Genomic DNA, 23,363 nt, shown 5'->3' on the forward strand with positions numbered 1-23,363 from the left:
CCTCAACCAAAAAGTTATAGTCCAACGCTTACGTAGATCTGATTGTATGTGCGTCCAAAGTATTTGAAAGGCTGCTGCAAGTAAATGGCTTCAGAGCTTCCAATCATCTGAAATGGGATTTACCACGTCTCCATCCCCAAATGGCAGGAAATTAGCCGGCACTAGTAAAAGTAGAAGCATCAATAAACTGATTAGATTTTCCAAAGGAGCATAAGTTCTTAAAAGACAAAAGTTAAATTTTTTAGTTTTATGTTGCAGACAAAACAGGCAAATCTTTGGCTTACAGTTTAGTGAACCATCAACACGGAAAGACCAGCGACCATTCACATTGATATTACTGCTGGATGAGAGTTCTGGGGCACTGGCTGCTGGAATTGTAAAAGAATTGACAGAGTCCACTGTGTCATAACCAGCCTGTAAAGGTAAAAAAAGAGCATGTTAAACCTAAAAATCTGGAATGAATTGGGCATAAGTAATTTCTTGTCATTCATTTCTGCTATTTGTAAATTGTGTATGGATCTTCACTCCACTCACCAGCCAAACTTGACCTGTTTGTGCAATGTCACCATAGTTGATCAGGATGAAAGAGCGGTCACCATTGGAGACTAAAACCACTTGGAAAGTAACCACCTTCAAAAAACAACAATTAAAAAATAAATAAATAAAAACAAATCCAAAAAAAATAAAATAATAAAATTGACACATTTTAGAACCAAAAACACACAGAGAGCATTCCACAAAAATCAGAGATTAGTTCTTACCCCTCCACCAGTGATGTACGGCACACTGTCCCAGGTAGCCACAAAGGCTGATGTAGCGGTAAAAGGGACGTTAGGGAAATATTGGTTAACAGCTTGAGTGACTTGTGCCAGTACAGCGCTACTTGTATCCTCTCTGTAGGAGATAGTTCCACCGTTGAAATTGTTAAGGTCGGTCCACAGAGGAGCAATGATGTCTATTCCAGCGTTCGGATAAGAAACGTAGGCAGACAGTGGTTGAGTAAAAGTCAGGTGACCGTTGTTGTTCACCTAAAATCCAAATCAAATTGCTGTAGAATTATGCTCTACCACTGAAAAGAATCATTCATTTTACAAAGATGATGAAAAGCATCAAGTTGTAAACTTAAACATGATTAAAATCTATTTATTGAAGTAAAATATGTCATTAATTCATGTAATAATAACGAAATAATTCCTCAACCAAAAAGTTATAGTCCAACGCTTACGTAGATCTGATTGTATGTGCGTCCAAAGTATTTGAAAGGCTGCTGCAAGTAAATGGCTTCAGAGCTTCCATCATCTGAAATGGGATTTACCACGTCTCCATCCCCAAATGGCAGGAAATTAGCCGGCACTAGTAAAAGTAGAAGCATCAATAAACTGATTAGATTTTCCAAAGGAGCATAAGTTCTTAAAAGACAAAAGTTAAATTTTTTAGTTTTATGTTGCAGACAAACAGGCAACTTTGGCTTACAGTTTTGTGAACCATCAACACGGAAAGACCAGCGACCATTCACATTGATATTACTGCTGTATGAGAGTTCTGGGGCACTGGCTGCTGGAATTGTGAAAGAATTGACAGAGTCCACTGTGTCATAACCAGCCTGTAAAAGAAAAGAAGAGCATGTTAAACCTAAAAATCTGGAATGAATTGGGCACAAGTAATTTCTTGTCATTCATTTCTGCTATTTGTAAATTGTGTATGGATCTTCACTCCACTCACCAGCCAAACTTGACCTGTTTGTGCAATGTCACCATAGTTGATCAGGATGAAAGAGCGGTCACCATTGGAGACTAAAACCACTTGGAAAGTAACCACCTTCAAAAAAAAAACAATTAAAAAATAAATAAATAAAAACAAATCCAAAAAAAATAAAATAATAAAATTGACACATTTTAGAACCAAAAACACACAGAGAGCATTCCACAAAAATCAGAGATTAGTTCTTACCCCTCCACCAGTGATGTACGGCACACTGTCCCAGGTAGCCACAAAGGCTGATGTAGCGGGTAAAGGGACGTTAGGGAAATATTGGTTAACAGCTTGAGTGACTTGTGCCAGTACAGCGCTACTTGTATCCTCTCTGTAGGAGATAGTTCCACCGTTGAAATTGTTAAGGTCGGTCCACAGAGGAGCAATGATGTCTATTCCAGCGTTCAGATAAGGAACGTAGGCAGACAGTGGTTGAGTAAAGGTCAGGTGACCGTTGTTGTTCACCTAAAATCCAGATCAAATTGCTGTAGAATTATGCTCTACCACTGAAAAGAATCATTCATTTTACAAAGATGATGAAAAGCATCAAGTTGTAAACTTAAACATGATTAAAATCTATTTACTGAAGTAAAATATGTCATTAATTCATGTAATAATAAAATATCCTCAACCAAAAAGTTATAGTCCAACGCTTACGTAGATCTGATTGTATGTGCGTCCAAAGTATTTGAAAGGCTGCTGCAAGAAAATGGCTTCAGAGCTTCCATCATCTGAACTTGGGTTCACTATGTCTCCATACCCATATGGCAGGAAATTAGCAGGAACTAGTAAAAGCATATGCATTAGTATATTGTTTAACTGGGTGATTTAATAGAGGTGTTATCTTCCTAATAGGTCTATAGGGTCTTTAATGCCTGCACCTACACTTTGAGTAGGTGGATTTTTTTTTTTTCTAATAAGGACAATAACTGCTTTGAATAAATCCACTAAGTACCCTTTTACTATTTGAAAATTTTAGCACAGAGCTGTATGGCACTACTGACAAGCACATTCATATTGTAGAACAATACTGATAAATCATACAGTACATAAATAAAATAATTACCCATTAGAATACAAGAATAGCTACCCATTCCAACAGGAAGTGAGGCACAATTTGCCATATTTGAGCTGTGTCTTTAGTATTTACATAAAATTTTTCAAAACAGTTCAAGGGTGATTTTTGTACAACACTTTGAATGTTTTAGAGCCATGCAGACTATCAGTTATTTCTGGAGAGATCTGAAAATGGCTATCTACAGACAGTCCCCATCCAACCTGGCAGAGCTTGAGAGGATCTGCAGAGAAGAATGGCTGAGAAAAAAAAATTCAGGTATACAAACTTGTTGCAATATATCCAAAAATTCTTTGGGCTGTTATCGCTAGTAGGCCATAAAAAATGAGGTGTAGATTTGGAAACCTCCCTGATTGGTAGATCTCACATTGGGTCCTGGCGGGTCACACAATGCCTAATTAGAATTCACCATTGCATTTTATTTAAAATGCCCCTATTATGGATTTTTGAAAATTACCTTTCATGCAGTATGTAACATAGCTTTAAGTGAATAAAAACATCTTTCACTTAGTGAAACGAGTTGTTTTAAAAATGAATCCCAAGCCATTTCATGTTGATGTCAACATTAAACACTGGCATATTGCCCGCCCACATGTTGGTCTTTTCACTTTGGTCTAAATGAAAAAATGCTAATTCATTCTTTGCCACTAGATGCCGCTTTTGGGGTGGTGTGGTTAGATTTTTTGTTTCCGGGGAAACTGTACACAAAGCAGCACTGCGCTCACAAACACTGCTTTATCATGCATTAGAGGCATGATGAAATGAAAATGAGACCTATCGGACCAATGACTGCAGATTGGCATCACGCAAAGGAGGGGTTTGGAAAAATTAATCGTTGAGCAAATCATTCGGGAGTCGTTGAGCTAGTAAGGTAAAAATAAAATATATTATAAGACAATGAAAGTGTTTTTTGACCTTGCGTGCATGTCATCCTGTTGCTGGGGACTCCCAAAACCCAAAATATGAACCTTTCATTACCCATAATAGGGGCACTTTAAAATGGACAGGTTTTTAATTAAATTTAACAAAAATTTCAGTTGACACCAGCATCTCTTAGGGTGACCATATGGTTGCTCTGTTGCAAGTCAACAGACATCTTTCTCCTGGACAATGCGGGACATGTCAGAGATCGATAACTTATGATTAGACCATGTAAATATAATAATAAAAATTATTATTATTATTAAAGCCTATTTGCAGTGACACTAATTGAAAATATGCTTTAAAATCTTCATCCTTCCACTTTTTAACAAATCCTTCCCTCACGGGTCAAAATTTTATATATATATATATATATATATATATATATATATATAATATATATTATATATATATATATATATATATATATATTTTGTCCAAAAAGCTTATAATGATCCCTTATATATTTTTCTAAATATTTATGTAGTTTTATTATTATTATTATTATTATTATTATTTAATGTTGACATTATTATTCTTTTGGTGATTTTTATTCTATTTACCTTATATTCTGGATATCTTTAAAAAACTATGAGCAAATAATAATCTTTACATTATTTCACAAAATTTTTTTTAGTCCTTTTCTATTAAAAACCATTTTTGAACTGGGTTACTAAGTGTCTCTGATGCCATCTGGTAGCAAAAATGACTTTACTGCCACTAGAGGGGCCTATAGGCTCCTATGGAGATTCTGAACTGAGCAAACAAGTGAAACATGTAAAATTAGGCCAACTTGAAGCTTCAGTTTGCTTATTTATGCATTCAAATATATATTTAGACATTAAATAAAAAATCAATATTTATTGTCAATGTATTTTTTTAATAATTCAAACTGAATTATAACCTAAACATGTATAATCATACAATTTTATAAATATGTAATAAATATATAATATATTTAAAAATTCAAATATGATATAAACTCATTGGCCTCCACCACATCACTCAAATTTAACTGTTACGTTAAAAAAATGGCAAAATGACAGTAATTTCCCAGCATTAACATCATTCATGTTATAATGTGCTTCTATGAGAGTGTGTGTACCGTGTGTGTGTGTGTTTGTGTGTGTGCGTGCGTGTATGTGAGTGTTTTCTGCATTAAGGATATTCTGTAATCTCAGCCCATCATTGGGGTATGCGTCTTTACTGGATTTTGTATATCAAAAAAATCTAATATAATAAAAAATGCAGTTGACCCGCATAGGAATACAGTTCCATGCATTCCTATGTGGGTCAGATTGATCCACGAGGGACACTTTTGTATGTTTTTTTAATTACACCCAAGGGGTAGTCAAAGCCTAGTGGACAGAGAGTCTGACTTGTAAACTGAAGGTTACGGGTTCAAGTCCAGCAGGAATTGCCATGGGGGAGTGAATAACCAGCGTACTCTTTCACCTTCAATACCATGACTGAAGAGAGACCCTTGAGCAAGGCACCAAACCCCCAACTGTTCCCCAGGCACCGCAGCAATATGGCGGCCCACTGCTCCGGGTGTGTGTTCACAGTGTGTGTGTGTGCAATGGATGGATTAAATGCAGAGCACAAATTCCAAGTATGGGTCATCATACTTGGCCACACGCCACTTCACTAAACTCCTGTGTACTCCAAGTTTAAGTGTGAAAGAAGTCACAAAGTCTTGTACCACATGAACACTCAATTTTTCTTGAACTAGTTGCCTGATTTATCGGCTCTGCCTGCTTCAAGCAAAGCTTTCTCATCCTGTATGTGTCTGTGCCTGGAAGGTGTGACTGTTGCTAACCTTCACCAGTTCACTGTTCATGATATCCACACTGGCTTGGTTCATTTGCTTCATCCACATAGCCATAATCAGCAAAACATCTTCTCCAAATATGTTGGTTATTTTTTCCACTCTAGCTAGATATTGTAACCCAAATAGATTTTTAGACACCAATAATCCCAACTGCAATTTAAAAAAAAAAAAAAAAAATTATACCTCAATCCTACTTCATGCCTGTCATATTTATGTTCTGTTTTGGTTTGGTTTGCTGCATAAACGTCACTAGGCCATTTTGAGGGTGGCTTTATTTAATTTCTATTCAGCCCCCCTAAAAATTTTGGGATTAGCTCCATAAACTGTACACAAATTCATGATCGCCTCAGTCCCCTTTTAATTTCATATGAAAACGGCAGCAGTCTTCGGCTCCTACCCGTCTTTCAGCGCGTTCTTTAATCCTCAGAGCAAGAAACAGAGGACGAGGTGTGTGTTTATCGATAGATTGTTATAATATCTGCATCTGTGCAGTTCTTTGCCATAAATACAGTTTACAAAATGTCATGGGGGAGCAATCCGTTTCCCAACTGCTTTTAAGTTTTCAATGTGTTCACCCCCATCACACCACAGCTGTTTCCTCCAGCGGAAATGTAACGTTAGCCCTTAACACTTATGAACGCATACTTTATTAAATGTTGCTATTTTTTAAAAATTTAACTTTCAATATAAAACATATTACAGTGCATGTGGCATTAACTACCATACAGTCAAGCGCAGAAATGATTAAAGACAGTGACAGAGAGTACTTGAGCATAGAAGAGGTTTGTATACTTGAGCTAATGAAAGAGGTTTGTACTAGAAATGCAAACAGTAAATTGTGTGTGTGTGTGTGTGTGTGTGTGTGTTTGTTATCAGGAAGACTTGTTTTTGGCTTATTCATTACTCAAACGTTATACCCATCTAACTTATGCAATACACTGGAATACTGCAATAGGTTTAGTATACCACCCAACCCTATTAGTCAAACATTTTTTTATTTATTTATTTATATTTTTTATTATTATACCCTCATTAGGGGCTGAGCCCCCATAAAATGAAAATCCTAGAATCACCCCGGTTTTCTGTGTTCCTGTTCTCCTACATTGGTTCCCTATTTTATCTCCCTGGCTATTAATGAGTACACACCTGTTTCTGTTCCTCTTGATTACGTTCCCATTGTATTTATACCCTCAGTTCCTTGTTGGGTATTGTTTATATCGTTGTTGGTTTTCCCCCTGCATTTTTTCCTAGGATTTATTAAAAGTACTTTTGAATTCTACTCCTTTGTTGTGCACTTCATATTACTCCAGCATTGCATTACAGAATACCTGACCAAAAATTTTCTTTCTTTCTTTTTGTTTTTGTTCCTTTTTTCTCCCCTCTCGGATGGACCTGCCAGCAGTTCAACTCCTCAGCCTGGAGCAGCAGGACCTCTCGCTGGAGGACCACAAAAGGGACTCTGGTGTGCCTAGCACACTATCCTTACTGCTCGCTCTGTGTTTTCTACCTCACCAGCCTTAGCGAGTGGTCTAAGGCACACCTGCCACTGAATGGTCCCAAAGAGGATTTCGCCGCATTTGTGGAGTGGGTGCTGGTAAATAATGGATTATTATTCACCGTGTGCCCTGCTGAGGAGGATTTCACCAGCCCCACTACTGATCCAGGGCCCAGCCAGCCATCACGCCACTATACGGAGCATTTGCCAGAGCCCACCACAGACGGAGAGCCTGAAGCCACCACGACACAAAAGCCAGAAATCATTACTGAGCCAAGCACCGAGCCGGACCCCGATCTCTCATCTGACCAGGCCGTAACAGAGGGAGTACTTGTGGAGTACGAGGGCATGGAAGGAAGCTCTGACCACACTCCCACTGCTGAGGGTGAGCTGCAACTGGTCTCTGAGCTAAAGTTTAAAAGAGGAAGAGGAAGAAGATGGCGCCAACATGTTGCACGGCAACCCGTCATGTCCTTGGCTTTTTAGAATGTATGTGCGTTTATGTGTGTCCCAGAGGAATTGTGAGCAGTGCTCTCAGACGTGGCTTATGCAGATGTTTCCTGCTCAACTTGAGCGTATGTTTTGGCTCTACCATTAAAAGCCCACAGATGGAGTGGAAAGATAACCCATCTCCATCTAAAGGAACTTAAGGATTCAACGGTGAGACAATCTCAATCTCCGGTCTCTATTACAGCTAAAGCTGCTCTCTTGAATGTGAGGTCATTGCGAAATAAAACATGTGTACTACAGTATTTTATCGCATCATGGAACTTGGATTTTTTTATTTTTAACCAAGACTTGGTGGACCCGGCAAATACTTGTTTTCTTGCTGAACTGTTGGCTGTGAATTATTCTGTTTTAAACACACCTCAATCCACTGGTACGGGCGGAGGAGTGGCTACTCTTTTTAAGGACAAATTTAAATGCAGCCTTCTACCTGTGGAGAATTATTTGAGTTTTGAACTGCAGCTAGTTAAACTGGAATTATCTTGTATTATTGACTGTGCAGTTATCTACCGCCCACCCAAGTACGACAAAGATTTTATTCAAGACTTTTCAGACTTTGTTTCTTCTATTGTTCCAATTATGGACAATCTTTTAATTCTAGGGAATTTTAATATTCATGTGTGCTGTTCATCTAATTTAATGGGGATGCAGTTCTTTGATCTTATTGAGTCTTTTAATTTAACACAGTCATTTTATGATGCCACTCACAGTCTTGATCACACTCTAGACTTGGTTCTATCAATGGGCTTGTCAAATAGAAATGTGGCCACAGAGGACAATGTTATATCAGATCATAGACCTGTTTTTTTTTTTTTTTTTTAGTTGTGATTTCCCTTTTTCTTTATGTAATAACCAACCAGAAGAGTTTTTTTTTTTTTTGACCTGTAAATGAAGTGAATTTATCATTTTGCTGAGGCATATGCTGTCAGCCCAGTTTCTACATTAGTTTCCCTTTTTCTTTATTTAGTTTTTTATCTTCAGACATAGAGGAAATGACTACTGCTTTTAATTCTGCGTCCTTAGATATTTTGAATGATGTTGCTCCTCTCAGAAAAGGCCTAAGACTTATTTACAGCCATGACATAATAGTGAAACACTTTTTTTAAGACAATCTTGTAGAAAAGCCGGACGCAGATGGAAAAGAGACAAACTTCAGATCTCTTATGAAATGTTAAAGGATACCCTTAGTAAATATCAACATGCAGTTAAAGCGGCCAGAACCAAATATTTTTCAGAGTTAATAAGTAGAATTGCCCACTGTCGTTCACCAATAATTTTCTCCTATAAAATTCAGATAAGACAGAGATATTACTTATTGGACCAAAAAAACATTACACAGAATCTTGTAGATTACAATTTGCAATTAGACGGATGTACTGTTACTTCCTCTACTGTCAAAAATCTGGGTGTTATATTAGACAGTAACTTGTCTTTTGAAAATCATATTTCCCATGTTACAAAAACAGCATTCTTCCATCTTAGAAACATTGCCAAGCTACGAAACATGTTACCTGTTCCTGATGCAGAAAAGCTAGTTCATGTATTCATGACCTCTAGACTGGACTATTGTAATGCACTGCTAGGTGGTTGTCCTGCATCCTCAAAAACAAGCTACAGGTAGTCCAAAATGCAGTGGCTAGAGTCCTTACCAGGTCAAGAAAATATGATCATATTACCCCAATTTTACAGTCTCTGCACTGGCTATCTATTAAGTTCCGTATCAGTTACAAAATATTATTACTTACTTATAAGGCCCTTAATGGCTTAGCTCCTGCGTACCTAACTAGTCTTCTACCACGCTACAATCCATCACGCTCCCTACGGTCACAAAAAGCTGGACTTTTGATAGTACCTAGGATAGCAAAGTCCACTAAAGGAGGTAGAGCTTTTTCTCATTTGGCTCCCAAACTCTGGAATAGCCTTCCTGAAAATGTTCGGGGTTCAGACACACTTCCTCTGTTTAAATCTATATTAAAAACACACCTCTTTGGCCAAGCATTCAAATAATGCATCTCATAATATTGGACTGCAGTTATATCTGATCAAATGCGCATTATTATTCTTTAGCTTGGGTTAAACTAATTAATTTTACTTGGCTGGAACAGCAGCTACGCTAATTATGTCTCTATTTGTTTCTCTGTTTTGCCACGGGATTTACACAAGCTCCAGTCTGGATCCAGAACACCTGAGAAGAGATGATGCCAACCCCTCAGATGATGCTAACTCAGAGACAACCTACAGAACTACCACATTTTGCTATAAGTTTGATTGCATAATTGCTGTTAACAGTGTTAATCGTCTGTTTGTTTACGTCTTTTATTGATTTTTCTGAACATTTCTGCCGTATGCACATAAACTGACAGTCATCACTGATAAGCTACTACTAAACATTGTAGAAACTTAATTTTCTGTAAAGTTACTTTGCAATAATTTGTATCATAAAAAGCGCTATACAAATAAAATTGAATTGAACTGAATTGAATTGAATTCTAGGAGGGGGAGTTCTGTTCTCCAAGTTTCCCCCAGTACATTGTTTGTATTGCAATTGGTTTTCCCTCTGCATTTTCTACTTGGATTTATTAAAAGTACTTTTGGATTCTACTCCTTTGTCGTGCGCTTCATATTACTCCAACGTTGCGTTACAGTACCTAAATCAATTGTTTTACTAAGTGTTTTTTATTTGGTTTTTTTGAGATTATTAAGGCAAAAGTTGTAGTTAATAGTGAGAATTGGTCCCCAAACTAAAGAGTGACCAACTTTTTTATTGTGGTATTGTACTTCCAGGGAAAACTTAAATAATAAAGAAAACAATGAAAAGCTGATTAAACTGCAATTACAGAACAGTATAAAGCTACTGAACTTACAACAAGTCCCGTTTACCAAATACTTTAAGCATACTTGATTATTTTCAGCCACAAGTACTATGCTGAGTGTATTGCAGTATGAATAAATTAAGCAATTGTTTTGTTTTACTATTTTCTGGATTTATCTGCCTATTTAATTTAATTTTTTTATTTTTTGTGTTGTCATCTTTACCACAACAAAAGAGAGAAAATTAAATTGTTTTGCAGTCAAATACATCAATTGTCATCTTAGCTGTATTAAATTTCCTAAATGTAATTTTTTTTTTTTTTTTTTTTTTTTTTTTTTTTTTTTGTTTAATTTACTTGTTTAAGTTAACATTACCAAACAGTAGTTTATAATACGCTTTGACTTGGGCTACTTTAATTGTTTTTATAAAGCATGTTAATTAATTTTTAATGGTTTTATTCCTTATTTCTTATTATAACCATTGTCCATTTTTTAAAAAATTTAATATATAGTGTGTCTAAAGATTAGCAGTATTTAAAAACTAAAACAATTTTGACAGTGAATACGGAAGTTTTTTTTTTTTTTTTTTTTTTTTTGCAGTTCTCTGGGGCTTCGTGTTGGCACACTGCCAAGTTTATTTGTTATTGGGAAGTAAGTGGTTGGGAAAGAGAAATGGTCAACTACCAACAAATAAACTGGGCTGAGTTTCCCAATTAAGCTTCGTAGGCCTAAAAAGTTCGTAAAAACGATCGTACGAGTGATCTTAATATTACGGTCTGTTTCCCAAAAGCATCGTAACTTAAGTAGCACTTGAAAATCATCTCTGGAGTTCTGGAGTAATCGTAAAGCCCTAAGTGCATCGTAAGAAGACAGATTTATGCAGTCCTCTGCAGGACAATCGGCAGATTACACCTTTAACTTGATTCAAGTGCAATGTGATTATAATATAAGGATTTGATTGTGCTTTATTGTACACTTTATGACTCGTTTTTTTTTTTTTTATTAATTTATAAATGAAATAATAAGGGACAAAAAAAATAGAAATACACATCTAAATTTAATGACTGAAAAAAAAAACGAATAAAAGAAGTAATGTAGGAAATGCGTCAAAGACTGAGGGGAAAAAAATATGTCAATGACTGAAGCGCACGAAAACCAGCTATGTATTAGACCCGGAAATAATGTCTCTCTCTCTCTCTCTCTCTCTCTCTCTCTCTCTCTATACTGCACATAAAGTACATTATATATTATTATGTAAAGTATAATATTATACACTACAATATAAAATAATTTTGCATTGTATTATAGTTATTATATCCAAGTTGCCTGTCTGGAACGCAGCATTAGGTTAACGTCATAAAAAATCGTGTACTACAATTAAGAGCCATTCTATAACCTTAACAACATTTCAGCACTTGACAAACGGATAACGACTCCTAAGTAGCACTTAAACCACAGCTACGTGCAATTGCTTTACGTGCATTGTTGGGAAACGCACAAGAAACAATAACGAACGATAGTAAAATTACTCGTAGAAAACGCTCTTAAGCGCTAAGATCAATCGTTATCGGGAAACCCGGCCCTGGAAACTAGTCTACATACGATCAGCTTGTTAAGGTTTGGCTACTGTGTCCTGAAACCTGCAAAACTTTGATTGCCAACTAACTTAGATATTTTAAACCACCATGCTTCAGTGTTCTTACTATGACAACCAATATGGTTATGTGACTGCTTTTTGAACATGATATTTTATACATGTACATATCATTTCATTGCTTATTAAGAGACATCTTAATTTGTAAATAGTATCAAATCAATCCTTACAAATGTTGCTTTTTAATATTTTGATTGTATTGTGCACTATTGCAAACAAATTGTAAAACTGAAACCTTTTAGTCTTGTTACATTCTTTAAGTTGTTCACAACATTCCTTCCTGATACGTCAGTTAGGGGGAGGGTATATTTTGCCCCAGGTGTGAAACACATCAATCTTCATGGCAGTGTCGTGCAGTCTATATAAGCTACGAATGCTCTGCATTCTTCCGTCGTTCACGAGAATCGTTCCGCATTCTCATGGGTTTGTTAACATGTGGGTGATTTCATGCACAAAATAATTGCTCTAATAAGTAGAAAAATGTGCTGTTGCTGGCAATTACTTGATTACAAAAATCACGTTGTATTTGATGTAAAACTAACTTGACAAAAAATAAAAAATTTATGAATTTATGAGAAATGTTTTCTCAAGCAAAGCACAATCTGAAAGTCCACTGAAAACATTTTTTCATAGAAATAATGTTGAAAGTACTCACTATCTGAAAACATGCTTGAGCATCAAAGTGTTTTTTTTTAATATAGTTCCATTATAGTTCCATTCATTTCTATGCTCTTGTTTGACTTAACACCTAGCCTTAAGGCAAAGTTGGTGTGTGAACCTGAAAATTTGATGTGTTGTTAAAGAGACTTCTGCCTCCAAATTAACTAAATTTTGGTCAAGTAAAAAAGATAGAAGCAGCAACTGTGAGTGAGGTGACCATAAAGTGATGGTCAAGCTTCAGTCAGTGGTGGCCATGGCTACCTCTAAGCACTGTCCCTTTCACACGTTACCTTTCATTACTCTGTGGCATGGCTTGGAAATTAGTAGGTCCTAATTCTCTAGGAAAATCGTATCTAGAGATACTATCGCTCAGAAAATTTGTATAGAGGAAGAAGAACAAGAAAGTGAAATGATAATAAATGTGATGCTTTGCTTCGCAAATACCACAAATTATTATCTTGTCATTACCTTGTGCGTCAGTCACTTTACCTGGAGGGGAACAGAGAATTTTGTGTCAGATTTTATTATTAAATTATTATTTTATTATTAAAGGCACATCATTCTTTATTAACAATTCGATTTTAAAACAATAAATATAATTTTGTAAATTACATTAAATGGAGGACATTTTGTTATGAATAAAGTTATAAATATTTCTCATCATCATCATTAATTACTTAATTGATTTAATCATTCACAAATGAGAATTTGAAATTAAAATGCAGTTTTTTTTTAACATTTTATTAATAGGATTTATAATGTAAATTTCTGACTTACTGGCAAGAAGAGACAGCAGTGCTGCTAACACATATAATGGGGCAGGTTTCCCCATTTTTTTGTGTTTTCGCAATGTGTTCTTTTAAGAAAAAAAGAAAAAAGAATCTTAAACACTCTGAACAACTATGGCACCAATAGCAGTATATTTTTGAGATAACTTTTTTTCATCATTAATACTGATTAAGCACAACTACAAAAAATAAAAATGATTGTCTATGATTTGTTATAAGAAAATTAATCTTACCAGATTTTCCAAACGGAGATTGTGACGATTCCAAATACAATGATTTAAACAACCTCTTGCAGTTTTTGAAACAAATGACAGATACTGTCAGTATTTATATTGATTTTTAGGAGGTGGGGTTTTCACATAACTTACAGTAATATCAATAGAGCGAAAATTGACATGACAGAAACCTGTCATACTTGCCCTCCTGCTTTTACCTTTGTAACACAGTACTTATTTTTTTAATTCTCAGCTGAGACGTAATTAATGACTTGACACATAAAACAAGTTAAAAAGACCTTTTTTTGCAAAACTTTCAAAACATTAATAGTATAATAGTGAGGGAAATGGCTAGCTCTCACATTTTTCTACATTTCTGCTAAAATGTATTACTTTTATATTTTTAGTGAATTGCATTTTAAGGTGTGAAATCTCAAATTAGATCTTGAATTAAACTTCAAGGTGAGAGAGTTAAACCTTCCAAATCCACATTTCACTGGTGACGTGGCATAAATCTATCATCTTATTAGGAATATATACAATATTTTGTCTGTTTTACTGAGCTAAATGTGAAACCATGTTCATGTAAATTGTACATTTTAACCAATTTAACTGATTCAAATGTGAAACTGTAGTTTAGTCACTACAGCTGAACCAAAACCATGTTTTAATTCAGTTTTGAAGAAGGACTTAATTCAAACATGATTGGTGATCAGATTTTTAAAGGATTATATTCAAGTGTCAGAGAATTAAAAAAAAAAAATAATGCTGATGCTGCTGAATTTAACAAATTCACATTTATCATATTCACTTTTAAGGGTTCAGTAAAGCATCTGTGTACAAGAGCTATATGGCTAGGAAATTGCATTAAACACATGAATCAAGACTTCACAAAATTATATTTGACTCTGTAACAGGATTTTGTCACAATACCAATATGTTAACTTAAGTTCGATTTCAGTAATTTTTACACCCTTGGACATTTAATGTTCCAAATGTGTAGGCTATCTTTATCTTTATCTCATTATTATTATTTTTAGGATATTTACAACATCATGTATGTTAAACTTAATGCTGAAATAGTTTTGTAGATGATTTAAACTGGTTTTGTGAGTTTAAAGTATGTACTTTTCTTAAGGGGATTAGTTCTAAATGTCAGTAATGTACATGCATTTTTATCTCAGCATTCTGGAGCAGTTTCCAACACTGTACAGAGAGCATAGTACAGAAAGTCACATGTCATTTTAAGCAAGTATTTTCAGAAATGAGAACCTGTTTGGTTTGAATTGACTTTTGTAACTTATATATTTAAAAACAAATTGTTCTAAAAAATCATAAGATATAAATAAAAAAATTTACCTTGTTATTAAATGTCATGCATTTAAGACCCATCTACAGTGATCCTGCATTGATCGTTGCAAGAAGAGTTAAATGTTACATACTATGAAAAGTATTTTTATTCCACTTTTTGGTTCTAAGAATATTGAATTAATTGTGGATACTGTATTTTATTTATTGTTTACATATTTCTATGAATATTTGCATGCATTTTCTGAACACTGGCTGACAGTTAGTGCCAGCCTTTGTCAAGTGATACAAGTGGTTGTCTATACCCCCAATGTGTCTGGATGGTCCTGCGAGAAGATAATACATGTAGTTGTTATAGTACATTATTTGTTTTCCACTGGAAAAATGCAACTGGCATACCAGAAACACATATATTGCACAAACATGCAGACACACATTGACACCATCCTTTAACACACAAACTACTGAAACTGTGATGGTGACAACCAAAAATAATACTTTAAGCTGAACTAAAGTTAAGCTTTCAATTACCAAATGACAAATAATTTTCAAATAACTTAAATCACAGAGCGACAGTATAAATAGAAGCACCAAACAGTGAAACAGAAAGTATCTGTAATCTGCATAATTTATTCATGTTATATACCATTGCTGGTATATGGAATAATGTGTTATTATTCACAGATTTCAAACCTTCCACAAATGTGCCCAAATTGTCAAACAATCAAATAGATCACGGAAATAGTTACTCTGTAGATATTTGAGAATCTTTCTGTTTAAATCATGTTTGGATTGCAGAACAGGCACTTCTGTTGCCAAAGGCTTGTTATGTTTTTCTCACGAATAATCTGGGCAATGACTGTCAACAAAAAGACAGAAAAATGTGGGCAATTCATCTGTACATGAACTAAAATAGTCTGTTTGAGGTCTGCTATCTTTGAGGTATCTGTATATAGCCTTTACTTATATTTACCATATTATGTACACTGCTCAAAAAAATAAAGGGAACACTTAAACAACACAATGTAACTCCAAGTCAGTCACACTTCTGTGAAATCAATCTGCCCACTTAGGAAGCAACACTGATTGACAATCAATTTCACATGCTGTTGTGCAAATCGAATAGACAACAGGTGGAAATTATAGGCAATTAGCAAGACACCCCCAATTAAGGAGTGATTCTGCAGGTGGTGACCACAGACCACTTCTCAGTTCCTATGCTTTCTGGCTGAAGTTTTGGACCCTTTTGAATGCTGGTGGTGCTTTCACTCTAGTGATAGCATGAGACGGAGTCTACAACCCACACAAGTGGCTCTGGTAGTGCAGCTCATCCAGGATGGCACATCAATGCGAGCTGTGGCAAGAAGGTTTGCTGTGTCTGTCTGCGTAGTGTCCAGAGCATGGATGCACTACCAGGAGACAGGCCAGTGCATCAGGAGACGTGGAGGAGGCTGTAGGAGGGCAACAACCCAGCAGCAGGACCGCTACCTCTGCCTTTGTGCAAGGAGGAACAGGAGGAGCACTGCCAGAGCCCTGCAAAATTACCCTCAGCAGGCCACAAATGTGTATGTGTCTGCTCAAACGGTCAGAAACAGACTCCATGATGGTGGTATGAGGGCGTGACGTCCACAGGTGGGGGTTGTGTTTACAGCCCAACACCGTGCAGGACGTTTGGCATTTGCCAGAGAACACCAAGATTGGCAAATTCACCACTGGCGCCCTGTGCTCTTCACAGATGAAAGGTTCACACTGAGCACATGTGACAGACGTGACCAAGTCTGGAGACGCCGTGGAGAACGTTCTGCTGCCTGCAACATCCTCCAGCATGACCGGTTTGGCAGTGGGTCAGTAATGGTGTGGGGGGTGGCATTTCTTTGGAGGGCCGCACAGCCCTCCATGTGCTCGCCAGAGGTAGCCTGACTGCCATTAGGAACTGAGATGAGATCCTCAGACCCCTTGTGAGACCATATGCCGGTGCGGTTGGCCCTGGGTTCCTCCTAATGCAAGACAATGCTAGACCTCATGTGGCTGGAGTGTGTCAGCAGTTCCTGCAAGATGAAGGCATTGATGCTATGGACTGGCCCGCCCATTCCCCAGAACTGAATCCAGTTGAGCACATCTGGGTCATCATGTCTCGCTCCATCCACCAACGCCACGTGGCACCACAGACTGTCCAGGAGTTGGCGGATGCTTTAGTCCAGGTCTGGGAAGAGATCCCTCAGGAGACCATCCGCCACCTCATCAGGAGCATGCCCAGGCATTGTAGGGAGGTCATACACACTACTGAGCCTCATTTTGACTTGTTTTAAGGACATTACCTCAAAGTTGGATCAGCCTGTAGTGTGTTTTTCCAGTTCAATTTTGAGTGTGACTCCAAATCCAGACCTCCATGGGTTAATAAATTTGATTTTCATTGATAATTTTTGCATGATTTTGTTGTCAGCACATTCAACTATGTAAAGAACAAAGTGTTTAATAAGACTATTTCATTCATTCAGATCTAGGATGTGTTGCTAAAGGGTCCCTTTATTTTTTTTAGCAGTGTATATGTTCTGTAAATGAATTTTATTTCTAATTAATTTTTGTCTTACTTTGCCTTCAACTTCCATTCACTTTTGCACATAGTTCTATGCTCTTTCTCTCTCTCTCTCCCTCAATCTCTCTTTCTTAGACACACACACATGCATCACCACATAACCAGATTGGTGCTAAAGTGCATCATGTCTTATGAAGAAAGAAGAAGACTTAAATGGAACATCAAGAAGAAAGCCTACACTTTGGCAACACATGAACTCTTCTATTTGCCAAAAGACATTCAACCATCATCATACTGTATGTGGATGTCACGGAACTAAAGTATGGTGGAGTGCTGCATTGATTATAAAGTCACTTTCATTAGTTGTGTTTTATCTCAACTGCCCTCTCAAGAAATGACAAAACAATTGAATTTAAAATGATCGTTTTGATGAAATTGTAGAATAACATGTTACTAGGACTGAAATGCTAGCCTAAATAAACGTCCTTACTAAAAACAATGAAAGTTACGATGCAGAGAAAAAATGTGACTGCTTGCAGCCATTGTTTTATGTGCAGTGCAGAGGGGCACAGAACTGTTGGCTGACATATGAAGACAAAAGTTCAGTGAAGTAGGCGTTGATCACTGCAGAATGACAACCAGTGATTGAAGTAAAGCAACTGTACCCATATGAAATTCTTCATGCTGCAGCCACCTATCTATTCTAACCAAACCAGTCTAACCAGATTAGAATTTCTTAGCTAATAGAGGAAAGTGTCTTCTGAAATTTACCACAAACAATTTCCCTGTCACTATTAGGTGAGTTTTATGGACCAGAAGTGAAAAGATATATAGCTTACTTACCTCACACAGAGCTTTGTCAGCTCACCAAGATAATTGAACCATAGGAACTGGAGGTCAGAGATGTGAAAAAGAACCTCATACCACTGAACTAAATAGAGATTATAAAATATTAGACATCATAACATGTAAAGACAGTCAAACTGATGTCTTGTTTACCCTAGCCATACAATGGAAACTAAGGGTGAAAAGGCTGATGCTCTTGCCAATCACATTCAACACAATTATTAAGCCTCTTATTAAAAAAACACAACTAGATCCTAGTGAACTGGCAAATTACAGACCTATTTAAAATCTTCCATTTATGTCTAAAATTTTAGAAAAAGTTGTGTCTGCTCAATTGTGCGCCTTCCTGCAAAAAAATTATCTCTGTGAAGTCGGGTTTCAGCCCCCATCATAGCACAGAAACTGCACTTGTTAAAATTACAAATGACTTGCTTCTTGTGTCAGACCAAGGCTGCATCTCATTGCTAGTTTTACTTGATTGTAGTGCTGCGTTCGACACCATAGATCACGACATACTCATAGATCGATTACAAGATTCTACCTGTCCAATCGCTACCACTTTGTTTATTTAAATGGGAAGTCATCTCAATTATCACCAGTAAAATATCGAGTGCCACAATGATCTGTCCTAGGTCCTCTGCTATTTTCAATATACATGATGACCCTTGGTAATATTATCAGGAAATAGTTTAGTTTCCACTGTTATGCTGATGATACTGAACTATATATCTCAACAAGAGCAGATGAAACTTCTAAATTATCTAAGATAACAGAGTGTGTTAAAAATATAAAAGATTGGATGACCAATAATTTTCTCCTATTAAATTCTGATAAGACAGAGATATTACTTATTGGACCAAAAAACATTACACAGAATCTCTTAGATTACAATTTGCAACTAGACAGATGTACTTTTACTTCCTTTACAGTCAAAAATCTGGGTGTTATATTAGACAGCAACTTGTCTTTTGAAAATCATATTTCACATGTTACAAAAACAGCATTCTTCCATCTTAGAAACATTGTCAAGCTACGAAACATGTTACCTGTTTCTGATGCAGAAAAGCTAGTTCATGCATTCATGACCTCTAGACTGGACTATTGTAATGCACTGCTAGCTGGTTGTCCTGCATCTTCAATAAACAAGTTATAGGTAGTCCAAAATGCAGCGGCTAGAGTCCTTACCAGGTCAAAAAAAATTATCATATTACCCCAATACTACAGTCTTTGCACTGGCTCCCTATTAAGTTCCGTATCAGTTACAAAATATTATTACTTACTTATAAGGCCCTTAATGGTTTAGCTCCTGCATACCTAACTATAAATATAAATTATCCTGCATACCTAACTACTGGGGGCAGCTGTGGCCTAATGGTTAGAGATTTGGAGTTGTAACCAGAAGGTTGCAGGTTCGAGTCTCGGTGCTGGCAGGAGTTGTAGGTGGGAGGGAGTGAATGAACAGCGCTCTCTTCCACCCTCAATACCCATGGCTGAAGTGCCCTTGAGCAAGGCACTGAACCCCCAGTTGCTCCCCCGGGCGCTGGATATAGCTGCCCACTGCTCCGGGTGTGTGTTCACGGTGTGTTCACTTCTCACTGCTGTGTGTGTGCACTTGGGTGGGTTTAAATGCAGAGCACCAATTTAGAGTATGGGTCACCATACTTGACAAATGTCACGACTTTCACTTTTTTTTTTTTTCAACTAGTCTTCTACCACGCTACAATCCATCACACTCCCTACGGTCACAAAACCCTGGACTTTTGGTAGTACCTAGGATAGCAAAGTCCACTAAAGGAGGTAGAGCTTTTTCGCATTTGGCTCCCAAACTCTGGAATAGCCTTCCTGATAATGTTTCGGGGTTCAGACACACTTTATCTTTTTGGCCAAGCATTCAAATAATGCATCTCATAATTTTGGACTGCAGTTATATCTGATCCTATGCACATAATTATTCTTTGGTTTTTGGTGTGCTATTTTATCTTATTTTGATTGGGGTGCGTGTTTGGTGATTTCTCACATATTTGTTTCTCAGGTTTTGCCATAGGATTTACACAAGCTCCAGTCTGGATCCCGAACACCTGAGAAGAGATGATGCAAACCCCTCAGAGGACCTCAGATGATGCTAACCCTGAAACAACATACAGAACTACCACATTTTGCTATAAGTTTGAGTGCATAATTGCTGTTAATAGTGTTAATCATCTGTTTGTTTATGTCTTTAATTGATTTTTCCAAACATTTCTGCCTTATGCACATAAACTGACATCTGTCATCACTGATAAGCTACTACTAAATATTGTAGAAACTAAATTTTCTGTAAAGTTGCTTTGCAATGATTTGTATCGTAAAAAGCGCTATACAAATAAACTTTAATAAAAAAAAAAAATAAGCACCAGCAAATTTAGAAAGAGCTAGATTTGGAAGCCTAAGCCTCACTAAGAGTTGGACCATAGGATGCTGAGTTACTCATGATATGTGTTAAGTTACAGATGATTTTGATTTTGCGGGGCCCAATTGTTGTCCAGGTTGTACCTGTGGGCTCTGTTTAAAATCATAAATAAATAGAACAAAGATACAATAAACAATGTTAGTTTTTTCAAGGTGTTCAGGTACAGAAACAGAATACTCAAATGTAAAATATCATTGCATTGTCCTCACTGTTTAAATTAAATATAGATTAATTCTTCTTAAAACTACAAAGTAATTCAGTAAAGAGCAATGAGTGATTGTCTCTCTTTTATTATCTTGGATTAACATTAAGGACACTGACTGTAGCTAGTAAATTAGGCTAGTGAATTAAGGTCTTTCCCGTTTTTTCTGTGCTTGAAGGTTTATATTGATGAGGTGTATTTATTCGTTCAATTACAAGAAGACGCATAGGAGAACTCAATTTGGTGTTCACATGTCTGAGAGTGTTGCCTTTTTATGTTTATAGACACAACAGGTAGTACTAATGGAGCTGTATTTTGTTTTGTTTTAGTTTCTGTGTTTTATTATTTGGTTATGTTTTTTTTCTGTTTTATTGTTTTCAGTTTACCTTGTTCACCTGTGTTTGGTTAATTATCCTTATCTGTCTATGTATTGTATTTTAGTTGCTCCCTTTCTGTCACTCGTTGTTTTGGTCACCGTTATACAAAGTTGTGTTTTCCCTTGTTTATCTGCCTGAGTTTGAAGTCCGTTATTAAACTGAGAGTGTTTTGGACTTTACCTGCTGTGTCCTTTGCCTTGCTTCACAAAGTACAACAGCATGGGATGAAACTTAGACCAAAAAGTTCTTTAAAAGAGAAGTCAACTACGTGGGATGTCTTGTTTGTACTGAGAACAGTTCCAAGACCTCAAATCCATTTTATCACTGAGTGACAAGTCACCATTGGGGAAGTATGAAGTTAGATGAGATTCTTAAGCTATTACAGAGCCTACAGTCAGAAATTCTACAGAACTGCAAAACTGGTTTATGATTTTCTGCCTCAAGTAAAGGGCTATAACCAGACATATAGAAAGAAACAACAAAGTCTATATATAAGAGCACAAGTAAAGTACAAAACCAAGTTTACAAAGGGAATTAAAGTTTAGTCACCAAATATTATATTGCAAATGTGGAAACATTTGGATTTATCACAAATTTGGATTTGTGTTGAAAAAGATGTAAGAAAACATACATTTGGATGGCCATATGTAGCCATATGTAAGCTTTTTTATTATGCTGCAAGCTGCTCATCTAATTCTCCACAATTTTAGCAATATAGCACAGATTTTTCCACTGGACTGGATGAATCTCTAGATTCATCCTTTTGTTACACTTTTAATCCCTATATTTGCTTTCTTTATTGTGGTAAAATAGAAAACAACTGTAGATCAGATATACTTGTCAAAAACAACAGAAATATCAGGAAATACGGGTCATTGCAACATGTCAGTTGTTGGCAAATTAGACATTTCTAGTCTGGGTATTCATACAGAAATGTTTTCTTATATTATTTAAAAAATTAGTGTGGCTTAGCACTGTTGCCTCAAAGCAAGAAGGTCCCTGATTTGAGTCCTGGCTGAACTAGGAGGCCTTTCATGTTCTCCCTGTTGGTGTGGGTGTCCTCCAGGTGGTATTTCCCCAAAAGACGCTGCATCGGTGACCTGGATACTATACTGTGTGGATACTATACACTATAGTATATGCTAAATTCTGAAAAAACAGAGGTGTTAATTATAGGACCTAAAATCTCTGCATGTAATAACCTAGAACACTGTCTAAGACTTGATGGCTGCTCAGTCAATTCTTCGTCATCAGTTAGGAACCTAGGTGTGCTATGTGATAGCAATCTTTCCTTTGAAAGCCACGTATCTAGCATTTGTAAAACTGCATTTTTCCATCTCGAAAATATATCTAAATTACGACCTATGCTCTCAATGTCAAATGCAGAAATGTTATTCCATGCGTTTATGACTTGAAAATATATCTAAATTACGACCTATGCTCTCAGGTTGTGTTCTGCACGCTTAATAAACAAACACCAGCTGGTCCAAAATGCAGCAGCTACAGTTCTTACTAGAACCAGGAAGTATGACCATATTAGCCCGGTTCTGTCAACACTGCACTGGTTCCCTATTAAACATCGTATAGATTCAAAATCTTGCTTATTACTTATAAAACCCTGAATGGTTTAGCACCTCAGTATTTAAACAAGCTCTTATTGCACTATAGTCCTCCAAGTCCACTGCTTTCTCAAAATTCTGGCAATTTGATAATACCTAGAATATCAAAATCAACTGCGGGCGATAACATTAGTCTGTTTCTTTCTTATTCCGGGGTCACTGTAGCCACCGGATCCAGTCAGTATCCAGATCAGATTTCATTATTGACACACTATTTTCTTATTTAATGTTGTACAGTTGCTTTGACACAATCTGTATTGTTAAAAGCGCTATATAAATAAAGGTGACTTGATTTGACTTGACTATAGGTGTGCCCT

General features: G+C 36.4%; 2 protein-coding genes across 5 annotated transcripts in view; both read right to left on the reverse strand.

Annotated features, from left to right (window-relative positions):
* The window catches only part of LOC109082837 (glutamic acid-rich protein-like), an 848,403-nt gene that overhangs the window by 95,162 nt on the left and 729,878 nt on the right, over nt 1-23,363 (reverse strand). The gene's annotated exons all lie outside the window — the stretch shown is intronic.
* LOC122141636 (alpha-tectorin-like) lies at nt 91-13,848 on the reverse strand. Its single transcript, XM_042749538.1, has 12 exons — nt 13,728-13,848; nt 13,484-13,562; nt 13,175-13,195; nt 2,410-2,537; nt 1,951-2,217; nt 1,723-1,818; nt 1,474-1,603; nt 1,226-1,353; nt 762-1,028; nt 535-630; nt 285-414; nt 91-161 (listed from the first exon to the last, which is right to left on the reverse strand). The coding sequence occupies exons 2-12, from the start codon at nt 13,536-13,538 to the stop codon at nt 91-93; spliced, it is 1,389 nt and encodes a 462-aa protein (XP_042605472.1). The 5' UTR covers nt 13,539-13,562; nt 13,728-13,848.

Source organism: Cyprinus carpio, chromosome B22 (genome assembly GCF_018340385.1).
Source record: "Cyprinus carpio isolate SPL01 chromosome B22, ASM1834038v1, whole genome shotgun sequence".
Classification (NCBI taxonomy): domain Eukaryota; kingdom Metazoa; phylum Chordata; class Actinopteri; order Cypriniformes; family Cyprinidae; genus Cyprinus; species Cyprinus carpio.

Coding starts and splice junctions, on each gene's coding strand:
- LOC122141636 (XM_042749538.1), bottom strand. CDS start 13,538: ATGGGGAAACCTGCCCCATTATATGTGTTAGCAGCACTGCTGTCTCTT. Junction 1,604..1,722: donor AAACAGGTCAAGTTTGGCTG/GTGAGTGGAGTG, acceptor TTTCTTTTACAG/GCTGGTTATGACACAGTGGA. Junction 1,354..1,473: donor TGTTGATGGTTCACAAAACT/GTAAGCCAAAGT, acceptor TACTTTTACTAG/TGCCGGCTAATTTCCTGCCA.